The sequence below is a fragment of the Amyelois transitella genome, chromosome 12, assembly GCF_032362555.1.
Source record: "Amyelois transitella isolate CPQ chromosome 12, ilAmyTran1.1, whole genome shotgun sequence".
Classification (NCBI taxonomy): domain Eukaryota; kingdom Metazoa; phylum Arthropoda; class Insecta; order Lepidoptera; family Pyralidae; genus Amyelois; species Amyelois transitella.
This window is the reverse complement of record NC_083515.1, coordinates 499,344-523,947: the sequence shown is the minus strand read 5'-3', so window position 1 is coordinate 523,947 and position 24,604 is coordinate 499,344. Positions and strand designations below refer to the sequence as shown.

The 24,604-nt window shown below is 37.0% G+C and overlaps 1 protein-coding gene across 1 annotated transcript in view; it reads right to left on the bottom strand.

Annotated features, from left to right (window-relative positions):
* Positions 1 to 18,476, bottom strand: part of LOC106142349 (uncharacterized) — an 85,047-nt gene extending 66,571 nt beyond the window's left edge. Inside the window, exon 1 of the mRNA XM_013344078.2 lies at positions 18,344 to 18,476. Within this exon, the coding sequence (XP_013199532.1) occupies positions 18,344 to 18,377 (34 nt within the window). The 5' untranslated portion in view covers positions 18,378 to 18,476. The remainder of the gene's footprint in view (positions 1 to 18,343) is intronic.
* Positions 18,477 to 24,604: the final 6,128 nt, after the last annotated feature.

The window sequence follows — 24,604 nt, the reverse complement described above, 5'->3', positions numbered from 1 at the left end:
TAAAGCTTAATGTACAAGTAATACTTATATAAGTATCGAACACACTGACAAAATTTATCCAAACTCACTCAGCGTAATGGGAAAGCTATTTCGAGAAATAAGTTTCTCTCATTTTTTTTTGCGGTCTGCGATCATATTTCGTAAATAGATTTATTTATTTCGGAGTTTTTTATGAAAATTTGATTTGTTGCATGCATACATAAACACATTTTATATCCAATAAATGACATAGAAATATATATGGGACAAATAAACAGATTAAGCTAGCCCCAATTACTTTTTGTATTGGCGCTTTCTTATAAAAAAGAATAAGACTACTCCATCCGTCGCTTTTTACGACATCCATGGGAAAGACCCATGGATAACGTAAAAAGCGACTACATATGGTCACGTCTATATCCCTAGCGGGGTAGACAGAGCCAACAGTCTTGAAAAGACTGAATGGCTACGTTCTGCTATTTGGCTTAATGATAGAATTGAGATTCAAATAGGTACAGGTTGCTAGCCCATCGCCTAAAAAAAATCCCAAGTTTGTAAGCCTATCCCTTAGTCGCCTTTTACGACATCCATGGGAAAGAGATGGAGTGGTCCTATTCTTTTTTGTACTGGTGCCGAGAACCACACGGCACTAATTTGATGTAGGTACTTATGAAATTTATGTAAGCAATTACTTCGCACTACCCAGTACATTTCTGACTATATATTATTCACCCGTTCTCGCCTGTTCTTTATTATTCTCGAAGACGGACGGCTGGCGTTTTAAATTACCTACAGGTGTTCGGATTTTAGACCCAGTTATAAATCTTTAAATGAAATGAATACTCTTTTGTATTTCATTGTTGGAGGTCAACAAGATTATTTTCTAGTGTTGTGTTCGAAAATGTTGGACACAAGTTTAATTTCATGGTAATTTTTTTTTTGTTTCTTTGAGATACATACACATACATACATACATAAAATCACGCCTCTTTCCCGGAGGGGTAGGCAGAGACTACCTCTTTCCACTTGCCACGATCTCTGCATACTTCTTTCGCTTCGTCCACATTCATAACTCTCTTCATACAAGCTCGGCGGTTTCGGGTACTTTTGACCTGACCCTTTACCAGGACGTCCTTAATTTGATCAAGATACGTTCGTCTAGGTCTTCCCACTCCGACCTTTCCCTCCACACTCTCCTTGTATATCTGCTTAGTCAACCTGCTTTCATTCATCCTCTCCACATGACCGAACCATCTTAACATACCCTTTTCTATTCCTGTAACTACATCTTCTTTCACATCACAACATTCCCTTATCACGCTGTTCCTTATCCTGTCACTCAATTTCACACCCATCATACTCCTTAACGCTCTCATTTCCACTGCATTTATTCTGCTTTCATGCTTCTTGTGCCATACCCAACTTTCACTCCCATACATTAATGTCGGGACCAACACGCCCCTGTGCACAGCCAGTCGAGCCTTTTTGGATAGTTTCTGACTGCTCATAAAGGCATGCAAAGCTCCATTCACCATGTACCCCGCGTTCACTCTCCTTTCAATATCACTATCATACTTGCCATCTGATGTAAACTTTGATCCTAGATATACAAACTCTTTCACTTGCTCCACTTTTTCTCCTCCAATCAAAATATTACATGCTGTCATTTCTTTCTCCATTTCAAAAACCAGTGTTTTAGTTTTACTTACGTTCACTTTCATTCCTTTCTCTTTTAAAGCTTCATGCATACAGTTTACCATCTCCTGTAACTCCTCCGCTGATGACGCCAGTATAACCTGATCGTCGGCATAGAGCAGACATTTGACGAGTAACTCATTCATCCTTAATCCACTTTTAGACTCTTTCAAATCTGTCAAACAGCTATCCATAAATAGGTTGAACAGCCACGGTGACGCAACACATCCTTGCCTAACGCCTTTCTCAATCTTAAACCACTCAGTGTGCGCTCCGTTTATCCTGACACAAGCACTCGAATCCTCATATAAGGATTTCAGTGCTCGTATTAAGAGACTGCTCACCCCATGCATAGAAAGTGCTGACCACAATTCATTCCTCTCAACTCTGTCATAGGCCTTTTCCAGATCTACGAATGTGCAATAGACTTTTTGACTCTTGGCCAAAAACTTTTCGGCTATGCACCGCAAGGAAAAGACCTGATCAGTACATCCCATTCCCTTTCGAAATCCCGCTTGAGCATCCCATATTTTGTCATCAGTTTCATTCCTGACTCTATTAATCAATACCTTAGCATACAATTTGCCGACGACGCTAAGCAGGCTTATACCACGATAATTTTTGCAGTCCAGCTGTGACCCTTTTCCTTTGTAAAGTGGCACGATAACAGCCTTACACCAATCTTTTGGTACTCGGCCGCTTCTCCAACACAAATTGAAAAGGCAGTACAACTGACTAGCTACTACGCCTTTTCCTGCTTTAAGCATCTCGACCGACACTCTATCACACCCAGCAGCCTTTCCCGCTTTCATACTCTTAAGTGCTTCCACAATTTCGAACATTTCAATTTCGCCTTCCATCTCATTCTCTTTTTCTTCGCTATAGCAGAAATCTTTCTTATTTCCTTCCTTTTTTTCAAATAAACTTTCAAAATAGTCCTTCCATATCTTTAGTACACATTCTTCTCCTTTCACAACGCTATCATCCTGGCATCTGATCCTAGTCAGCTCTCTGGTTATAGTATTTCCTCGGGCTGACCTTACGGATTTCCAGAATACTTTCAGATTTGACTGAAAGTCTTCTGATAGCCTTTTATCAAAATCCTCTTTATACTCTTCTTTCTTTCTAATCACAGCTTTCTTAACCAAATCTTTCATTTTCTTATATTCCTTACGTGCTTCATTCACATCTTCATCTATAACCTCTTGCATTCTTAAGTTAGCTTTTGCTGCTAACAAATCCAGCCATGCTTTCTTCTTTAATCGCACAAGTTCTTGCACATCTTTACTCATCCACGCATTTTTGTGATTTTTTCCTTTCCTTCTTCTACTTACACCACACACTTCAACAGCTACTTTCACAATTCTTTCTTTAAATTCCTTCCATCCATCTTCAATATCGCTCATTTCATCTAAATCTTCAAATTCATCCTTCAGTCTATTAATATACTTCTTACCTACATCCATATCTTGCAAATTTTCTACTTTTACTCTTTCCAAAGCGCTGGTTTGCTCCCTTACCCTTTGCCGCCAGCGATTGAAGATACCCCTTATCCGGGATATCACCAGTAAATGGTCCGAGTCAATGCCAGCACCGCGATATGCACGGGTATCCAGCACTTTGTTCTTCAATCTTTCATCTACAATCACAAAGTCTATCATACTTTTTAAAATACCTTCCACTCTTGTGTAGGTGTGGATCTCTTTATGTTGAAACATTGAGTTCGACACAAAAAGATCCCACTCTAGACAAATTTCTAATACACTTCTTCCATTATCATTCACCTTTTCGTCACCAAACGCACCAAGCACCTTTTCATATCCATCACGCTTTACACCCACCCATCCATTAAAATCACCTAACATAATAATCTTCTCATTTGGCTTGGTAACTTTCAATACTTCTCTTACACTATTCCAGAACTCCTCGTTTTCGCTTTTTGCTGATGTTGTACCCCTCGAACCCACATCCCAAGGTGCATAAACACCTAGAACGAAGATCCGAGTGATTCCAACTTTCAGCCTAATCCATAGAAGACGAGGGCTGACACACTCATACTCATTCACGCACTCAGCCATTCGTGCAGAAAGAATTAGACCGACCCCTTGACAGCCTCGGCTGGTACTGGAAATTCCAGACCAATACGCCGTGTAAGGGCCGTGCTGCGTCGCGTCGCATCCTTTCCGCTTCGTTTCATTCACGCACAACACATCCAAACGTCTTTCATCCATCATCTGGCATACTTCCTCAATCTTATCCTTCATTCCTCCTCTTACATTCATCGTCGCAAAGCGGCTTTCAGCAGACCTTTGAGATACAATTTCTGGTTATTCATTTCATTAGTCTTACATATAATAATCACGTCTATACGCCGCCGTGTGGTTCTCGGCACTAATAGAAAAAAGAATAGGACCACTCCAACTTTTTCCCATGGATGTTGTTAAAGGCGACTAAGAGATAGTCTTATATGACTTGGGATTCTTCTTTTAGGCAATGGGCTAGCAACTTGTTACTATTTGAATCTCAATTATATAATTAAGCCAAGCAGCTGAACGTGGCCTATTGGTCTTTTCGAGACAGTCAGCTCTGTCTTCCCCGCAAGGTATATAGACGTGATTATATGTATGTACGTATATTCTTTGCGGGGTAGACAGATGTATATGTACGGAATAAAAGACATGAAAAAATAAAAAGAAGACTCCAATGAAGTTTCTTATTTTGAAGTCATCCAAAAAATCACACCTCCAGAGACTACATCCCTCCACTGTCCCTATTTCTATTTTTATATCTATATAACACCTTTCCCATTTATTATATTAGTTAGGATAAGAATATTCGAGAATTCTCAATTGAATTGTCAGTTTTTGGCTCTAAAGCTTGGAGTCCAAAGACAGTACTGACATCTTGCATGTCGTGAGAAAATTTGGCAAAGAAAATACTTGGCTATATGCCTGGTCCTATCCCTTTGAAATAAAGTAATTTATCAATCATCCCAACTTATAAATGCGAGAGTAAGTTTATTTGTTTGTTTTCTCATCACGCGTTATCTACTGAACCAATTTCCTTGAAATTTGACATAGGTATACAATTTTTTTTTTTTAATTATTATAAAATAATTAATATTAGTTTAAATTATTTAATTAGGTATATTTATTATTAGTACTTTTCTGATTAATTATAAACAATTGTATGTAATATTTATACGAATCTTGTTTTGTGAAATTAATTTAATTATTATAAATATACCTGAAGACTTTTGAATAATAATAGGTATACATAATTAAGTACTTTTCATCTCAGTAAAAAAATATGATTCCCGTGGGATTTGCTGAAAACCTGTATTCTTTTGTAAGTTGCGCTGAAATGCGTCGCTTTTTGTAGGTGGCGCTAAATTCGTTGCTTTTTGTAGGTGGCGCTAAATTCGTTGCTTTTTGTAGGTGGCGCTAAATTCGTTGCTTTTGTAGCTGACGATGAATTCGTTGCTTTTGTAGGTGGCGCTAAATTCGTTGCTTTTTGTAGCTGGCGCTGAATTCGTTGCTTTTTGTAGCTGGCGCTAAATTTGTAGGTGGTGAAATTCGCGAGGGCGAAGCTGCGGGTATGATATATTTGTTAAAAAAAACACACACAAACCAAAATATCACATTTTTAAGTAAATATCTTATTAAAGAAAAAGTCACAAGATTCAACGACTATGTTTTTGGTTGGATAGATTTATTTCAATCGAAGGAAAGACTTATGAATTTGGGATTCTTCTTTTGGGCGAGGGCTAGCAATCTGTCTGTTGAATCTCAATTATTTAGCTGAACGTGACCTTTCAGTCTTTTCAAGACACTTGGCTCTGTCTACCCGTGGCATATAAAGACGTGTTTATATGTATATATACCTATATACATATAATCACGTCCTTATTATAATTATGTATGTATGTTTCGCAAGTGAATAAGACTTGCCGTAAGTCTTCTACGTCTGATTAGAATACCATTGACCCTGACCTTTCGATAAGACGACCTTTACCAATTAATCAAAGGTACCTGTCAGAATCTACATACATACATACATTCAATCACGTCGATATCCCTTGCGGGGTAGAAATAGCAAACAGTCTTGAAAAGACTGATATGCCATAAAAGATACAAAAATGTTATATCAGAAAATAAAAAAATACTTATTCCTTTTTCCTTCACTCTTACAAAACAAAGTCTCAATATATTTCATTACTTTACCCACATTTCATAACTCAATTTAAAATGGCTGCCGAATACCTCTAAAGCTCGAGTGATCTTACAAGATTCGATTTGATTTTGGCCAAAACGAATCCCGGAAATTGGGGATATGTTTATTTTAGCGGGATCCGAAAGCAGTCGGCTAGATTGGAGTGAGTTGTTGGAATTTTTTTGGGCTTCCACTTGAAATGTTGCGATTTGTCAGATTCTGTCAGTGGATTGTTCTTTCCAGAGGAATGGTTTGTGCAAAAAGTGATACATGGGATGTGTTACTGACGTTTCTATTTATGCTGTAATTATTGCCAACTGATGCTCTCTCTGAGATCGTGGCAAGTGGAAAGAGGTAGTCTCTGCCTACCCCTCCGGGAAAGAGGCGTGATTTTATGTATGTATGATGCTCTTACGGCGAGAGAAAAAATATCGTGGAAACCTTGCACATTCTGGCAAGTGCATGAGTAATCGTAATCTAAGGTTATATTATAAGGAATATCAACTCCATATCCCCAAGGATATCGTAAAAGGCGACTAGGGGAACGGCTTATAAACTTGGGAAACCTCTTGAGACGATGCGCTAGCAACGTGAATAGCAATATTGGACTCTACAGCTGAACGTGGCCTTTCAGTCATTTCAAAACTGTTTGCTCTGTCTTCCCCATTACTTAATAATTTTCTCAAAAAAAGCATACCACCTATATGTAAAATAACAAAAAAGAGTAACCCAGAAGTCTTTACATCAAGTCACGCGCCGTGACGTCATCTGAACGCGGCGCGTGCCAATGAAATATGCTTTTTGTTTTCCCGGAAAAGACACAACATCCCACTAATCCTTGCTACTAATATTGTGAACTTGAAAGTGTGTTTGTTTGTCCGCCTTTCACGTCAAAACTGTCAAACCGATTGTTAGGAAATTTTGCACGTGTTTAGTGATATAAGAAGTCACACTATTAAAGCCGCGAGTTTTAGTTATATTTACCTAATGTTAAAAGCGTAAAGTTCACCTGTCTAAAGATTTATATTAACACGTCTCTATCCTTTGTGGGATAGACAGAGCCACAACAGTTTTGAAAAGACTAACGCCACGTTCAGCTGAATTTATGACTTTATGATGAAACTGAAATTGAAAAAGTGACAAATCGCTAGCCCACGTCCAAGATTTAGATTCAAGAGATCTATATTTGTAAATTGACGTTCGGTGAAAATGCTGCAGTGTAGTTTGTTCCACCGCTTCTCCTACTCATGCGCTTTGAAAGCGGCAGCAGATATAATTACATTTAAGGTACGTGACGTCAATAAGTGATACCTTGTATCTAAATTTGAAAATAAAGCTATTCCTATTCTGAAGTGCAGGGAACCACACGGCACAAACATAGTAAGTACGACAACCTGAAAATTTCACGACATGAAACTGCATTTAGGAAATAGTCGACAATCGCGGCCAATTTAGTTCGACGGCTACCAACTTGGGAACTTGTGTGTTTGTTTGTTAAACTTCCCCAGAGTTTGGACCCGGGCCGTTTTTGCCCGGGTATCACTGAAAGTTGGCCATGTGCTGGTAAGTTTCCAATTTTCCATTATGCTACCGATAGTTCGCTGGACGTTTTAACTTTCTTTGTAAAAAAACAAAAGTAAATGTATGGGAGAGTAACTACTCTCCCATACATTTACTTTTGTTTTTTTGCGAAATTAACTAATTTCGCTGCAATTTTGTCTATAAAGACACTCCTACATAGGACATAGAAGAGCGCCGGTGGTCTACCCGTTAAAATCAGTGAATGAGTGAATGAGTGAATGAGTGTTTGGGTGAATGATTGAATGGGCGAACGAGTGATTGGGCGAATGAGTGAATAAGTAAACGTATTTGTCGCCTAAGTAATGAAATACTTTTATAATAATTAATACTAACGTTAGTACCTACAACATAACAAAAATAAAACTGACACAACACTAACATTTACAATACATATACTTTAAGTCACTACACGAGTCTTTGTTTATTTATGTTTATTTTTTTGTTACGTGCGCAGATTGACCTGCACTAGCACCTAGGTCATAACTGAAAATCAGCGTATTGCTCTACAGCAATAAATTCGTTGAGTTGTGACCTTTTTGTATTGCTGCAACTCACACCCTATTAATTTGTATTTCATATGAAATAGGAAATCTTGTGTAGCAAATCAAATAAATGAATTATCTATCTATCTATCTACAATAGAAATTTAAAACACAACATATTTGCTATGCTTGCTTTACATAAATCTATATTCCTTTATCATTTAAGAGAATGAATGACACAACACATCCAATCAACAAAGTCGGCATTTTCCCAAATATTTTATCCGCAAATTCTTTTGTGTCGATCGTGCAAGTAAGAACTTTCATTCGCAATAATATTCTATCGGTTTTTTCTAAATGAAAAAAGTTTTGTACAAGCTTAATTGGAGAAATGTATCGCTCGGCCTGTTTGGGATCTGAAAAGTTTAGTTGGACTTTCTGTTCCTTATTAATTCGAACGTGACGTGGATGTAATGCGTGTCATTGACCTTTGGTATCTTCATATATCCTACTAATATTATAAATGCGAAAGTTTGTGACTATGTCAGGATGTCAGTATGGATGTTTGTTACTCTTTCACGCAAAAACTACTGGACGGATTTTGATGAAATATGGTATGTAGGTAGCTGAAGACCCAGAATAACATATAGGCGGCCTCTAGTAAATACATAAACGCCTTTATCACAAAGGAATGGGCAGAGACTACATCTTTCCACTTGCCACGATCTCTGCATACTTCTTTCGCTTCATCCACATTCATAACTCTCTTCATACAATTTCGGGTTTCGGGTGCTCTTGACCTGACCTGACCCTGACCAGAAAAAAAGTTTAATAGCAAAAGAAACAACACGATCGATCATAAAACAGCCATTGATATACGTCGAAGAACACCATAATAATTCTATCACCCCACACCCGACCATAAACAATACGCCTTGATACTCTTACACAATTCGTGAACGTACCCGTATAAAAGTACTAGAGGCCGCCCGCGACTTCGTCCGCATGGAAACCCTATCAATCCCGCGGGAACTCTGGGATAAAAAGTAGCCTATGTGTTATTCTGGGTCTTCAGCTACCTACATACCAAATTTCATGGTAATCGGTTTAGTAGTTTTTGCGTGAAAGTAGGATGTAGTAGGATGGCCACTTCGCCAGTACTAAAACTGAAGTTATTACACCTCAGGCCGTTCGGAAAGAAATAAACGTGTTACAATATATGAAACTTTGGATACTTACATACATAAATAATCACGTCTATATCCCTGGCAGGTTGGACAGAGCCAATAGTCTTAAAAAGACTTAAAGGCCACGTTCTGTATGGCTTAGTAATATAATGTGGTATCCGGCAATAAAGAATAGAACCAATCCATATCTTTACCATGAATGTCGTAAAAGGAGACTAAGGAATAGAATAGGCAACTTGGGATTCTTCTTGTAGACGATGGGCTGTCACTATTTGAATCTCAATACCATCATGAAGCGATAAATCTGAACATTTCAACTTTCAGTATTTTCGAGACTGTTACCCCGCAAGAGATATGGACGTATGCTACTATATGTATGTATTCATACACCTTATCTCCGAATTGATTCTTATATGTTACCTTTGTGACTTAAGAACAGCACTTTGATACTTATCAGATTAACCTTGGAAGTCCGATAAGAACAAATTAAGAGACATTTCGAACGAACAAAAGTAACTTCAGATTATCTGTTATCTGATAGTAACACTCCTAACTTGGGTTCACTCGGACAAACAACTTGTACGAATACTCCATCTTTGATCACGTGTTAATTGTGATAGACTAGCCTCTGCGCGGGTCTTCGTACTCGTGGGAATTTCCTGTAGTTCTTTAAGGTCAGTTCTATCTGTGTATCTACTAAATTTCATCAAAATATGCTTCAGTAGTTTTTGAGTTAATTCGTTGGGAACATAGAAAAATAAAAAAATTCTGCCTTCATTTATTATCAGTACCTATGGAATTAATTTATTTATTAAAGAATCGTTAGCAGAGTTAGAAATCGTGTAAAAATTCAATTTTGTTTGTAATTTCGATTTCGATTTCCCATACATACTTCCCTTGAGGGGTAGACAGAGCCAACAGTTGTGAAAAGGCTTAAAAGCCACGCTCGGCTTAATGCTGCAATTGAGATCTCTTACGGGGTAGACAGAGCCTACAGTCTTAAAAAGACTGATGGCTTTGTCTATTCCGTAAGTAATGTGATTATATGTATGTATGTTCAAAGTATAAACCCCAAGTTGGCAATTTTACTCTTAAAAACAAATTTTATTCTACTAAACAATTTGGTCTATCAGATTCGAAGTTTGCGGGGATTACCCGACCGTTGTATGAACTAACAAATAGGTTTGGCAATTCTCCAAATATGGAGTGTATTTTTACAGAAGTCCCAAGTTACATAGATGTACTAACTTTTAGAGTAGGTTGCACAATATTTACTCGTATAATCAAATCTTATTTTTTTATTACAGTCTTTTTTTTCGGACTTGTAGATAGAGAAAATATACATATATCTTGTTCCTGAATGTGCAGGTTTCCTTATGATGTTAGTATTCAAAATAATAGACATAACTTCGGAAAAAGTCATTGTTTTGTCACATGGCCGCGGTAGGTATCGAACCGGTGTCTTTAAGCGCCTCACGCATTAACCGGACAGCTTACCGATTCGACACTGACACCAGATTTATAATAATAAAAAATAAGTTATAAGTATCCCATTATTAGGACTACACTTCGTAATACAAATTGTAAAACTATCAATTTGCCGTGTGGTTCCCGGCACCAATACAAAAAAGAATAGGACCACTCCATCTCTTTCCCATGAATGACGTAAAAGGCGACTAAGGGATAGGCTTACAAACTTGGGATTCTTTTTAGGCGATGGGCTAGCAACCTGCCACTATTTGAATCTCAATTCTATCATTAAGCCAAATAGCTGAACGTGGCCATTCAGTGTTTTCAAGACTGTTGGCTCTGTTTACCCCGCAAGGGGCATAGACGTGATTATATGTACCTATGTATGTATGTAAAACTATCACTTAATCCAACTCACACCCAATGTTAACTTATGTATACAACTTAATTCTAGACCATCGCTCATTGTCACGCTAACTGCTAAGTAAATTAGGGCCCTTTGAGCGAACATTTGTCATTTGTTTACGAAGTAATACAAGAACTTGAACTCCTTGGATGTCCTTTGATGTGTGTGGTTACTCTAAATGTTTGGTAAACTATTTTAAGGATACATTACCTTGGCTAACACTATCAGCTACGCTACGCTAAGATATTTGGATTATTTTTAGATTATTGACCGCGCGAATTTACGCTTTCACGGGATTCATACTTTTTCCCGGGATGAAAAGTACCCTATGCCCGTCTTCGGACTCTTAATTATATACGTAAAATTTCAAGAAGGTTGGTTTAGTAGATAGCGTAATTACAGTGGACTGTCAGATAAAACACATCGAATCTATTTTCATATTATGTCTTTCCTTTCAATTTTGTCTCATTCATTCATGTTTTTTAATGTAGACAATGTGCATTCGTCCACGATTAAGATTTAACAGATCTACAATTGTTAATTGACGTCCGATGAAAATGCTGCAGTGTAGTGTGTTTCGCCGCTTCTTCTACATGCGCTTTGAAAGCGGTAGTAGTTATAATTAGATTTAAGTGATGTGACGTCAATAAGTGATACCTTTTATACAATTTTTAAAATAAATCTATTCTATTCTATTCTCATCTCGTGCGCCATCTGTGGTTACAAGTGTTGATAATAGATGACGTGAAGTCGATTCTGTCAATGTGTGTTTGCGTTTCTAAATTTCATTTAGCTGATGTAAGCCCCTTAAAGAGACATCGACGTTTACTACTTTATTAAATAAACCGTCCATCCATCAATCAATCATCCATTCTCATCTTCGAACATCAATAACAAATTATATTACATGCGACACATAGTTCTCCCCCGGCGCGTCATATTAAAATGTTGCCATCAATAAAAATAAACTTACCCAACAGAAGTGGTCGTGGAAAAAATTGACAGCACCCATTTCAATGTGATTGATGTGATGGCAATATTGATAATGTTTAGTAATTGTAATAGGATAGTGTTAGATAATATTTAGCTGAAAGCTTGGGTGGACGAATGTGATGTCGCGGTTAAAATAAATGATGAGCATAAAAGGCACAGATATTAAACTTTCTCGTTGCATATATAGAACTGTTGGGACAGCCAACAGCAGAAAACATGAGCACCGATTCATACCAATTATAGAGTTGGTCAGGTTACTCTATAAACGACTGTACTTACACTGAAAATTTCCTAAACAACTACATATTTTCAAATATTGAACATTTCCAATAAATTTCACCCTTTTCTCAAATTCCAATAGTAATTCCACGATATACATTTTATTCAGACGACATTCGCGTACGAGCCAGTATTCTTTATAGTTCCATACTGTGGCAATATAGGAAAATTGGCAGTCTCATATGCCGAGGCGGAATAGCTGACGGCAGATAGATGCAATTTTCGTCATAAAGTCATAGTTTAGTGCCGTGTGGTTCCCGGCACGAATAAAAAAGAATAGGACCACTCCACCTCCTTCCCATGGATGTCGTAAAAGGCAACTAAGGGATAGGCTTACAAACTTGGGATTCCTTTGTAGGCTATGCGCTAGCAACCTATCACTATTAGAATCTCAATTCTATCATTAAGCTTAACAGCTGAACGTGGCCTTGAACTCTTTCAAGACTGCTGGCTATGTCTACCTCGCAAGGGATATAGACGTGACCACATGTATTTATGTATGTATGTAATTTTCGAAGACCAACTCATTTATTAATTTGATAATTTATACATGTACGGTCGTATATTAATATCATCTATATATAGACGAAATCCAACAGAAAAATACATTTTGGTTTACTCAACTTTAAAATGTTAAGTCATTGGTTCAGTCACAAATAAAGTGAAACCAATCGAACAGTTTATATTGCGACCGCAACAATTGATCGACAAAGTTTCCTCGCGGAATGAATGAAGTGGAATGCGGTGTTTCGAATGCAGCTGCTTTTTGTGATGGGAAATTTAGTTTTTATTTGAGAGAAGTTATTGCCAGTGTTGCAACCTTCTTGGTATACGCCATAGCAACGGTTGCCATGATGTTGTTTGTGAGAGTGATGTCAAAAATAATTTTTATTGTCAAAGTTTCCAAAGATATACGTTGAATAATATAGACATTTTAAACTGATTATTTTCTCCTCTTTTCTCCTTTTATCTTCTGTAGGAATAAATAACTTTAATAACTATACTTCCTACAGCCAGAGGGTTTACTTCGGGGTGAAGAGCGTCGGTGGTCGGAATGCGGGATGCGCAGAAAGGCACAGGTTCGAATCCCGCCTCGGCCATGTACCAATATTCGAATACTTACATAAATTTGAAAACTAACCGATGCTGTAGATAACTAACCGATAAAATAATTAAGAGAAAACAACAGAAATTTGGTACAATTTTATAGGAGGTCTACATACGTCTATGCCCTTGCGGGGTAGACAGAGCCAACAGTCTTGAAAAGACTGACAGGCCACGTTCAGCTGTTTGGCTTAATTATAGAATTTAGTCTCAAATAGTGACAGGTTGCTAGCCCATCGCCTAAAAGAAGATTCCCAAGCTAATAAGCCTATCCCTTAGTCGCCAATGACGACATCCATGGAAAGGCGATAGAGTGGTCCCATTCTTACATAAGCGTGATATTATGTATGTAAAGTATATATCCCTGTTTTTCTTCCAATTGTTAAATTTTCAGTGAAAATAATCGTACAAAGGACCCTGCAGCAGACATGTTTGAACATGCAAATTGTACACAGAGCGCAGATGCCTGTCTCTGTATGTAAACACAAACCTATTTGACGTGGAGTAGGATGAGATCTGTGCATCTTTTCTTGGGGATATCGTAAAATGTACATAAATGGCTGCATTTTCTGGACAGAACACAGCTGAACGTAGCCTTCCAGTCTTTGCGAGACTGTCGGCTCTGTCCTCCCGGTAAGTGATGAAGACGTGATTAAATATAGTTATATGTAGAATCCGTGAATGCTAAAATCAGGTTATTCATAAAGCTACCTGTGTGGTTCCTGGCATCTACAGAAAAAAAGAATGTCCCAAAATTTTCCCATGGATGTTGATATAGGCTTATAAACTTGGGATTCTTCTTTAAGGCGATGGGTTAGCAACTTGTTACTATTTGAATATCAATTTTATCTTAAAGCCAAATAGCTGAAAGTAGCCTATCAATCTTTTCAAGACTGTTGGCTCTGTCTACCCCGCAAGGGATATAGACGTGATTATATGTAGTAGGTATGTATTGAGATTCAAAAATTGATAGATTGCTAGCTCATCGCCTTACATAAGGATCGTAAGTTTACTAGCCTTTCCTTTGATCGACTTTTACAATTTGCACGGGAAGAGAAGCAGCTGGCACACACTATGTTTTTTCTTTGCTACCAGATCAGTACGAAATATACATACATAAAAATTGCACCTTATTCCCAAAGGGGTAGGCAAGAACTATTTGTTTTTACAGAAGTATAATGATAAAATATATCTACTGTATAACTAATTTGTGAATGGGACTGTTGGATTGGGAAGGCCTAGACGAACGAACCCTGATCAAATCGGAGAGGTTCTAGCAAAAGGTCAGGTCAACATTACCCGAAACGAGCTTCTAGCGGTCTCTGTCTACCCCTCCGGGAAAGAAGCGTGATTTATGTGTGTGTGTGTGTGTATTATAAAACGATAAGCTTATAAAAGTACCAAAGTCATGTCACAAAAAGCTAGTTTATCTCTATTTAAGTAACATTTATTTCAGTGCTACAAATTTTTAAACAAAGATTTTTATGGAAACGCAGCAGCTGAAAATATCATAAAATATAATGTTAGTTATATTCCCCACGCACCATTTGTTAATTTGGGGAGGTAGACCTCCATAAAGGCAGACAGACTTGCGACACGACACGAGACGCATATAGTTATACACAAACATACATACATATTATCACATCTATATCCCTTGCGGATTGGACCTTGAAAAGACTCAGACTTGAAGAGACCTCAAAAATCTTGAAAAGACTGAAAGGCCACGTTCAGCTGTATAGTTTAATGATAGAATTGAGATTCAAATAGTGACAGGTTGCTAGCCCATCGCCTAAAAGAAGGATCCCAAGTTTATAAGCTGATCCTTTCACCTTTTACGACATTCGTGGGAAAGTAAAAATTTCATGCATATTAAAATCATCAATTTTATAAATACTTTTTCACTATTTTTTTAATGTTGACAATGTGCATTCGTCCACGATTAAGATTTAAGAGATCTACAAATATTTTTAAATTGGGGTCTACAAATATTTGTATTTGTAAATGATACTTCGTATCCATTTATAATATGTAAGCTCTCTACTCTCTGCCTACGAATTTTTGTTTCTCAAGGTAGCGTGTCGCGTCGCGTCGTGTCGCACGTGAATTCGAAGCTTAAAACAACAAGTCTGTACACACTTTTTGGAGCCGTACAAAAGGTGAACAACCCCAAGTTTGAGTAAATAACGCCAGACTTTAATAAATTCAAACTACCCGCGTATCTCGTCATAAATGTAAATTTGTAGAAAAAATGTTGTTCATTTTCTTTTTGACGATATAATCTCGCCCTAATATAGAGAGTTAGATGTGAAAAAAATCAAGAAACCTTGTAAAAAACATTGCTTTTAATTTATATTGTTCTAAAAGTTCTTTTCAAGTCTGTTGGCTCTGTCTGCCCCGCAAAGGATATAGACGTGACTTTTAGTCTGATGTATGTATTCCGATGCATCTGATACTTGAGTATGTAATTATATTTATGTATGTTCATAAATATATTATTTATGTATGTTTATTGAAATAATTATTAAAGCATCTTCAATTCATTTTATCTGCGCTGCCTTTTTTATTTGGAATATTCCCATTTTAATTTGGTTTACTGGAAGAAATCCCAATTAAGATAAATCCGCCATTGCGTACATATTTTCAATTCCAAGAACTTGTACGATTTCATACTTTGTTTTTTTTGTGCAATCATGAATTTACAAACGGACAAACAAACCATTCTGTCAAGAATTGTCAAGTGGTACGGACACATCATGAGAAGAGAGGAAGGTCATGTTACTAAAAGAGCCTTAAATATGGAAGTGAAAGGTTCAAGAAATAGGGGAAGACCGAAAAAGAGATGGATGGACGGCGTAAAGGATAGTATGAGGAGAAAGGGAAGTCACCAGTGAGATGGCAAGTGGCAGAAGTAATTGGAAACAACTAACATACTGTGCCGACCCCACGCAGAAAGTGGGAAAAAGTAACGACGAAGAAACAAACCATTCTGTCAAGAGTGTATCGATGAAGAAGAAGCTAAGACGACACGTTTTTGTTACCACCGTAAGAAGTTATAGCGGGAGCGATGATTCGGCTCGACCGCCACCAAAGGGAAGATCTTCCGCCAGGCTAGGTGTTATGCCTGGGGAACCGCGGCTCCGACGGTGTTGAGCCGGAGGTTGTATATAAGCTCCAATCCGCGAAATCTTTACTAGCGCGATTTAGACTTTTCGCTGTTTTTGACTGATAGCGTCGCGTGATTGGTTGTTGTGACTTTTAGCGTAAAGATGTCGCCACTGAGTTTTTAGAAATTTCGCATGTAGGTATATGGGCATAATCTAGCTTTTTCATGAAAACTATTAGTGTTAACCCTTCTTTTATCCTGAACACGTTTTTCTGACCGTAAAATCCATCAAGCCCTGGTCTCGTGATGGATGGGTCTGATTCGCTGCCAAATTACCGCTCCATACGATGGACAACGTGGGTTTTAGTCGTTAAGAAGTTTTATCAAAAACTGGCGTAGGTAGGTACTATAACCAATACTTGAACCTTGAAAAAAAATCCGTTGACTTCCATTGAGAACTTCTGGAAATCCTCTATAAGCAGTTTCAAAGATCTGGTTAAGAATGATTATCGTTCTACACTTTCCTAATTTTTATTATATCAGGTACCTACATACATATTTGTAGATTGACATAATTGTTTTAAATTTATAGAGATAGGTACTCGTATATGTTGTAAGTTATTTGTTTATAACTGCCCTGAACCACACGGCACTTATAAAAAAAGAACAGGACCACTCCATCTCGTTCCCATATATGTCGTAAAAGACGACTAAGGGATAAGCTTATAAACTTGGGATTCTTCATTTAGGCGATGGGCTAGCAACCTGTAACTATTTTTTTCATCATCATCATCAATTCTATCATTAAGGCAAACAGCTGAACGTGACCTTTCAGTTTTTCAGTTGCCTCTGTCTACCCCGAAAGGGATATAGACGTGACTATATGTATGTATGGAAAGAGATGGAGTGGTCCTAGGTATACCTATTGGTGCCGGGAAAATGTCCTAAAATGGAGTAAAGGTTAGTTATAAGATAAGGACATACCTACCAATCAAAATAAGAACACATCAATGTACCCAATCAAATAGAGAGATATAAAGGAATAAAAACAATATAGTAATACAATGTTGAGTCGACGAACAAAACAACTTACATACGACAATTATTATTAGATTCCCGGCCGAAGAACTGAACGATTCTTTCCGGGCCACTGGGGTAAGTAATAGAGTTAACCTAAATAAGAATAACATCTTTCTTAGATGAAAAATAACACAGTGCCGTGTGGTTCTCGGCAGAAATAGAAAAATGGAATAGGACCACTCCATCTCTTTCCCGTTGGATGTCGTAAAAGATGACTAAGAGTGAGGCTAACAAACTTTTGATTCTTCTAGTAGTCGATGGGCTATAGCTGAAAGTGACTTTTCAAGACTGTTGGCTCTATCTACCCCGCAAGGGATATAGACGTGAATATATGTATGTTGTTGTTGTAAAAATTCATAGGTAAAATACCTACCTATGAGGTAGGTATGTTGCTGTTAAGTTTTGAAGTCCTATATACCTAATTAGTGACATTAAATTGAATAAGGAACATATCTTTTTTTTAAATAATGCAACGAGTTGAGTTGATTTAATATTAGTAAGTAAAATTTAATTAAATTATTTTTTATTAAATATTAGTTACCTACTAAGTTTTAATTAAATTAATTAATATATTAAAGATTACTTACTAATATTTGATTAGATATTAGTAAGTAATATTTAATACACTAACTGCTAGCTAATTGGATCATCAATTCTATTGCCACATTTCAATCAATAAGGCATTAACAATTATCTTAATTACTACGTTATGCACCAAAAATTTAACAGCATAATCCTTTGTCAAAACAAAATTAAATATATAACTCACCGACAAAAACGCTTAGTAGCACCAACACAACCATTTTGGAGGTCAAATCACATTTTTTTTTTCACAACACGTAACACAGCACTCGCGAGTTTTTTTTCACAAAACGACGTGCGTTCACCTCAAGCGCGCGGTGGGTACTGAATTTGATAACGCCGGGGTTGCCAGGTGGCGCAAAACCTCCCTTTAGTTTCATTATGAAATGTGGAAGGTCAGACTTCATAATGTGTTAACCTTTTTTAATGACATTATTTTATTTTTTTTTAAATGGGTAAAATCTGTAGAACAAGTGCATTTCGAAATGGCAACTGTCGAAAAATACTACATTTTTCGAAGGAGTGCCTTGTCGAAGTAGCTTCTGTCGGAATAAAGCTAGTCTAATATGTGTATTGTCTAAGCAATTTAAGTCGAAATATCTAGTGTTTTTCGAAATCGAGTCCCTGTCGAAATTCAGACCTACAGACGGGTTGATGCGCAAAGAAAGGATTTTTCTTGACTTTAATTTGAATTGAACGTACCTTGATCAAATCGAAGACGTTCTGGCAAAAGGTCACGCCAAGAGTAGGTACCCGAAACCGACGAGCTTGCATGAAGAGAGTTATGAATGTGAATGAAGCGAAAGGAGTATGCAGGGATCATGGCAAGTGGGAAGATGTTGTCTCTGCCTACCCCTCCGGTAAAGAGACGTGATTTATGTATGAATATATGAAATTTCACTTTTTCAGAAGACAATAATAATTAGAGAAATTACATGTAATTCAATGTTTCGTTCGGTTACTAGTTCAAATAAATTCTATTACATTGCCTTTATGAATTTATGTTAACCTTTCCAGACAGTCAAATTTATTTTACAACTATTCTAGACAGTTACAGGAACTTAAGAACAGGACCACTCCATCTCTTTCCCAAGGATGTCGTATAAGGCGACTAAGGGATAGGCTAATAAACTTGAGATTATTCTTGTAGGCGATAAGCTAGCAATCTCAATTCTATCATTAAGCCATACAGCTGAACGTGACCTATCAGCCTTTTCAAGACTATTGGCTGTGTCTACCCCACAAGGAACTGTTTAAAGTGTATAAATTTTACAAAATAGTGACAAAAACAAAAACTAGCTGACATTTGCTCTTCCGAGTCAAAATTCCAGCTGGTTCTTTTAATGAGAGCACAGACTTCAATTTCATGACAAAAAACACTACTACTCTCTTAAGTATACTAAGAATTAGCATGTATCTTTAGTTAAATATGTTAAACGATATTTATGCACACGCCATACCGCTTCAAAATTCATCTCCTCTCATGGGTCTACTGGAAAAGATTTCTTTTGAAATAAATAACACCCTTGAACTAGAATTACTGTAATAAATGCTCCTGTATATAATTTTGTGTAAATAAATAAATAAAACACCTCTTCTTCCTCCCGGCTTTAATCCTGGTTACATCCTCACCTCTCTTGAGAGGAGCCTGGGGTGCGTTTTTATCATGATCAAGAATTGGGTAAAACAATAATATTTTTTACACATCACGTCTCCCGTCTGATCTCCGTTTGAGGAGAACCTAAACCATATTGGTTCATGGTAAAACACTGTACTAGATGGATGTGCCTACTTCTTTAGTCGCATTTTACAACATTAATAGAAAAGTGATGGAGTGATCCTGTTCTTAAGAGTTAGGAACCTTACCGCGATGTTCAAAAAAGATTACAATGAAAACTATAATTCCAAAGGCAGATATAGAAGTTAAGGTACGGAACCCCTCGTGCGCGAGTCTGATTCGCACTTGGCCGGTTTTTCTATTCCAGTGGGTAATTCAAGAAAGCCTCCCTTAATGCACTTCTACCGTAAAACTGCAAACACTTCCAAACATTTACCCTATTTTTTGGGAGTTTTTTAGTCCACGTTCTTTTATTTATGACTACAACAGCTGTGTCTGTCTACGCAACATTTATCACAGTAACTTTTGAGATTTTTAAGGTGTGAAAATATACTTTTTTATCTAACTTCCCCTAAAACCTATAAAATAGCCACATACTTAACCAACTTGAGCGTAAAACCCTGTGCCGTGTGATTCCCGACACTTAAAAATTGAACTCTTTCCCATGGTTGTCGTAAAATGCGACTACGGGATAGGCTTGTATACTTGGGATTTCTTTTGTAGGCGATGGGCTAACAACCTGTCACTATGTGAATCTCAATTCCATTATAAAGCCAATATAATATAATAATATTGTTATGTATCATATGTTTCTACATACAGCTTCACCGTTATTTTTCCCAACATATCCTTAGCTTTCAAGTTTATCTGTTTACACAACCGCCGGGACGTTTATCAGGCCTTGGGCTGGCTAGCCATTCGGGACGAGGTATTTTGTGTTGTCCGCCATATTTATTTAGGCGTATGAAAGCGGCGGTTTGTAAAAACGCTTCCGACCGTCTCCGCCGTTGTATGAATTATACTGTCACAGGAGATGAAACTTTATTCATGTGAAAATGTAGGTACGCAGATAAAGTTGTGAAATTCTATTTTTATACATCTGCTGTTTACTGAGGTTGATGTATGAAAATTTCATTTAAGTACCTTCTTGCGAATTAAATAATGTAACAGATAAAGTGCCGTGTGGTTCCCGGCACCAATAGAAAAGAATAGGACCACTCTATCTCTTTCCCATGGATGTCGTAAAAGGCGACTAAGGGATAGGCTTACAAACTTGGGATTCTTATTTTGGCGATGGGCTAGCAACCTGTCACTATTTGAATCTCAATTCTATCATTAAGCCAAATAGCTGAACGTGGCGATTCAGTCTTTTCAAGACTGCTCTGTCTACCTCGCAAGGGATATAGACATGACCATATGTATGTATGTAGGTATGTACCTTCTTGCAGGATTAGATAATGTAACAGATAAAAGTATGCTTAAAAAGGTCTGCCTTGCACTATCGTTGGCTTGGATAGAATAAAGAAAAGGCTGAAGTTGCCGCTTCTACAGCACTGACGCTTTGGAAGCGGCAGTGAACTTAGTTTTAAGTAATTTATTTGACATCAACCAATGTTGTGAAACCTAAATTTAACCACGTTTAGTAAAAGCCCCTTACATTTATAAAACAACAAAAATGAAACACTAAATCTTTAGATCTCCAAGAAACAAAGTCGGATCAAGAAATAAGGAAACCAGTAGTTATGGATAATGCCAGTTCAATACGAGAACTTAGGCCAGACGACAAATACGATTAAACAAACTTTGCAGAGTTTGAACGTACTGCAGTCGATTGTGAGATCGATTCGATTCCGAATCGAGTTGAACAAGCGGAACTGCGTGAAGAGGACAAGTTTTCTTAAACATCTTGTCTGGTCGTGGAAGAGAGTTCATCGATTAATTTAGGTGTTTGAAAATAGAATCACGCAGCCTTTTTTTTTTTGAAATAAGCAACATATTGAAATAGGTTAGAACTGGCCACTTATAAAAAATATAAATATTATAAAAAGAAAGAGAATGACGCGGGAACTACTTTTTTAAAATATAACTTAGTACAAATGTTTAAGTTCATATTAATTTTGTAATGCATATAACACATTAAATGTCAATGAGTCCAAATATATAAGTGCAGTTTTACTTCATAGAACATTATCTTCCTTTTACAAGTTTCAGATAGACAGAGCCAATAGGCTTAATGATCGCCTACAAGAAGACTTTTTCACATTTTATAATATGAGAATGTATGTTCGTATGTATAGACAAGACTTTATAATTCACGGTGAAATTTAAGTTAGCAAAATGCAGAACTATAAAACTAAGTCGCAACACGTCCCGGGCGTCACCACCCGAGCAAGATAATGCTTTCAACACGCCACGTCAGTATTGTCAGCGAGTTTAAGAGAAATAATCCCTATTCGTCAAGAAGATTTATCCAAAGGTAGGAGAGAGGATTTCTAACTAACCACGGTATAATATGAGTTAGGTTGAAGGTTGGTGAAGTTGACGTTGTTGAAGAAAATGCTGCAGTGCAGTTTGTTACCGCTTCTTCTGCACTGGAAGCGTCAGTAAACTTAGTTTTTAAGTATTTTATTTGACGTCAACCAATGTTGTGAAACCAAAAGATTTGACAATTTTTAAGAGATATGAAGTATCTTATAATAATTAATAAAAATTTGAATTTGAATTTGTTCCTCGAAAAGGCTGAGGAGGCCTGACGGTAGTCACTTCGCGTAAAAAAGTCCAAGTCGTTATGGTTTCAAATCACAAGTATACAGATTTGAGTCGAGGGGGTCTTTAATAAAGGCATTATTTTTAATTTATATTATTTATTTATAGCTGCCCGGAGCCCGGATACCAAAATAAAACTGCATACATACATATAATCACGTCCATATCCCTTGTGGGGTAGACAGAGCCAACAGTCTTGAAAAGACTGAATGGCCACATTCAGCTTTTAGGCTTAATGATAGAATTGAGATTCAAATAGTGACAGGTTGCTAGCCCATCGCCTTAAAGAAGCTCATGTTTATAAGCCTATCTCTTAGACGTCTTTTACGACATCCATGGGAACGAGATGTAGTGCTCCTATTATTTTTTTCTATTGGTGCCGGGAACCACATGGCATCCATATAAAAAAGAATATTTATAAAAAAGATATATGTTCATAAATAATAATTACTTAGATAACAAATATTATGTGTTCATTCCATTTTACGAGTATTTAATGTACATCTAAGTTTTTCCAAGACGTATGTTCCCGCATTGCCTGAAGCAATTTGAATCTCAGTTGCTCTAACATACTCACTGTATTAGTGATGTCTCCGCTACCTTTGTTGCAAAGTTATACTGAAACAGAAATGACAAGACAGTATATTACAAAGATATCTCCATCCTGATATTATAGCGAGAAGATAATATCAGGATTCTTATCTTCTTCGTAATAAAAGAGAATTGATATTATAAAGCGAGTGTGCTGTGTGGTTCCTGGCAATTAAGAAAAGGACTACACCATATCTTTCCCATGGACGTCGTAAGAGGTGACTTAGGGAGTAGCTAATAAACTTGGGTTTCTTCTTATAGGCGATGGGCTAGCAACCTATCACTATTTGAATCTTAATTCTATCATTAAGTCTTTTCAAGTCTGTTTGCTCTGTCTACCTCGCAAGGGATATAGACGTGGTAATATATATCTATGTATATTATAAAGATGGTATTGTTTATAACAAAGAAACTTAAAAAAACCTGCACTGCAATAATACTGTACGTTTAGCGTAATAATAGATAATGCTTCTAGCATTAAGTCCGCCAATTGTGCTATACATTTGTATTTTGTGCAATGAAGGTAAAATACATAAATAAGTAATTTTAAACTTTCGCGTAGCATTATGCTATTTATAAAATAATAAAGGTATTAAACCAGCACGTAACGTACCTTTATTTTATCTCGCACTTTTCGAATCTTATTAAAATGATCCGTGGTCTATTGTTCTTTGAAAAATAGACTCATAATAGTCATTGGCCTTTAGAAACTACACATTTTTATAACCACACAATGTGTTCATAAAATACTCGTATGTATCTAAGTAAGTATTTATTTAAATAAAAAGTATCGTTGAGTTAGTATCTCGTAACACAAGTCTCGAACTTACTTCGAGGCTAACTCAATCTGTGTAATTTGTCCCGTATATATTTATTTATTCATTCTTTCATATAGTCACGTTTTTATCCCTATCGGGGTAGACAGAGCCAACAGTCTTAAAAAGACTAACTGGCCACGTTCAGCTATTTGGCTCTATGATAGAATTGAGATTCAAAAAGTGACAGGTTGCAAGCCCATCGCCTAAAATAAGAATTCCAAGATCATAAGCCTGTCCCTTAGTCGCCTCTTACGATATCCATGAGAAATGAGATGGAGTGGTCCTATTCTTTTTATATTGTTGCCGGGAACCACACGGCACCAATTTATTTTAAATTTGAAGTCTACAAGAACGAAAACTCAAGCAAAGCATTTTATTTGCGATCTTTATTAAGTGGCAATATATGGCCGTCGACCGTATACCCCTACCCACTCGGCTTGTCCACAAATAGTCATGAAATGTATCCCTGACTTCGAAATTGGGGTCGATGGGAGAGAATCAGACGATCCGAAGAAATCTAATAAGTATCACGATGTCGCTTTAAGAAATACATAGAATTTTTCAATGAAATACTGCTTGCTTTTATATAGTCATGTTTTAATTCCTTACAGGGTAGACAGAGTCGACAGTCTCGAAAGACTGAAAGCTACGTTCA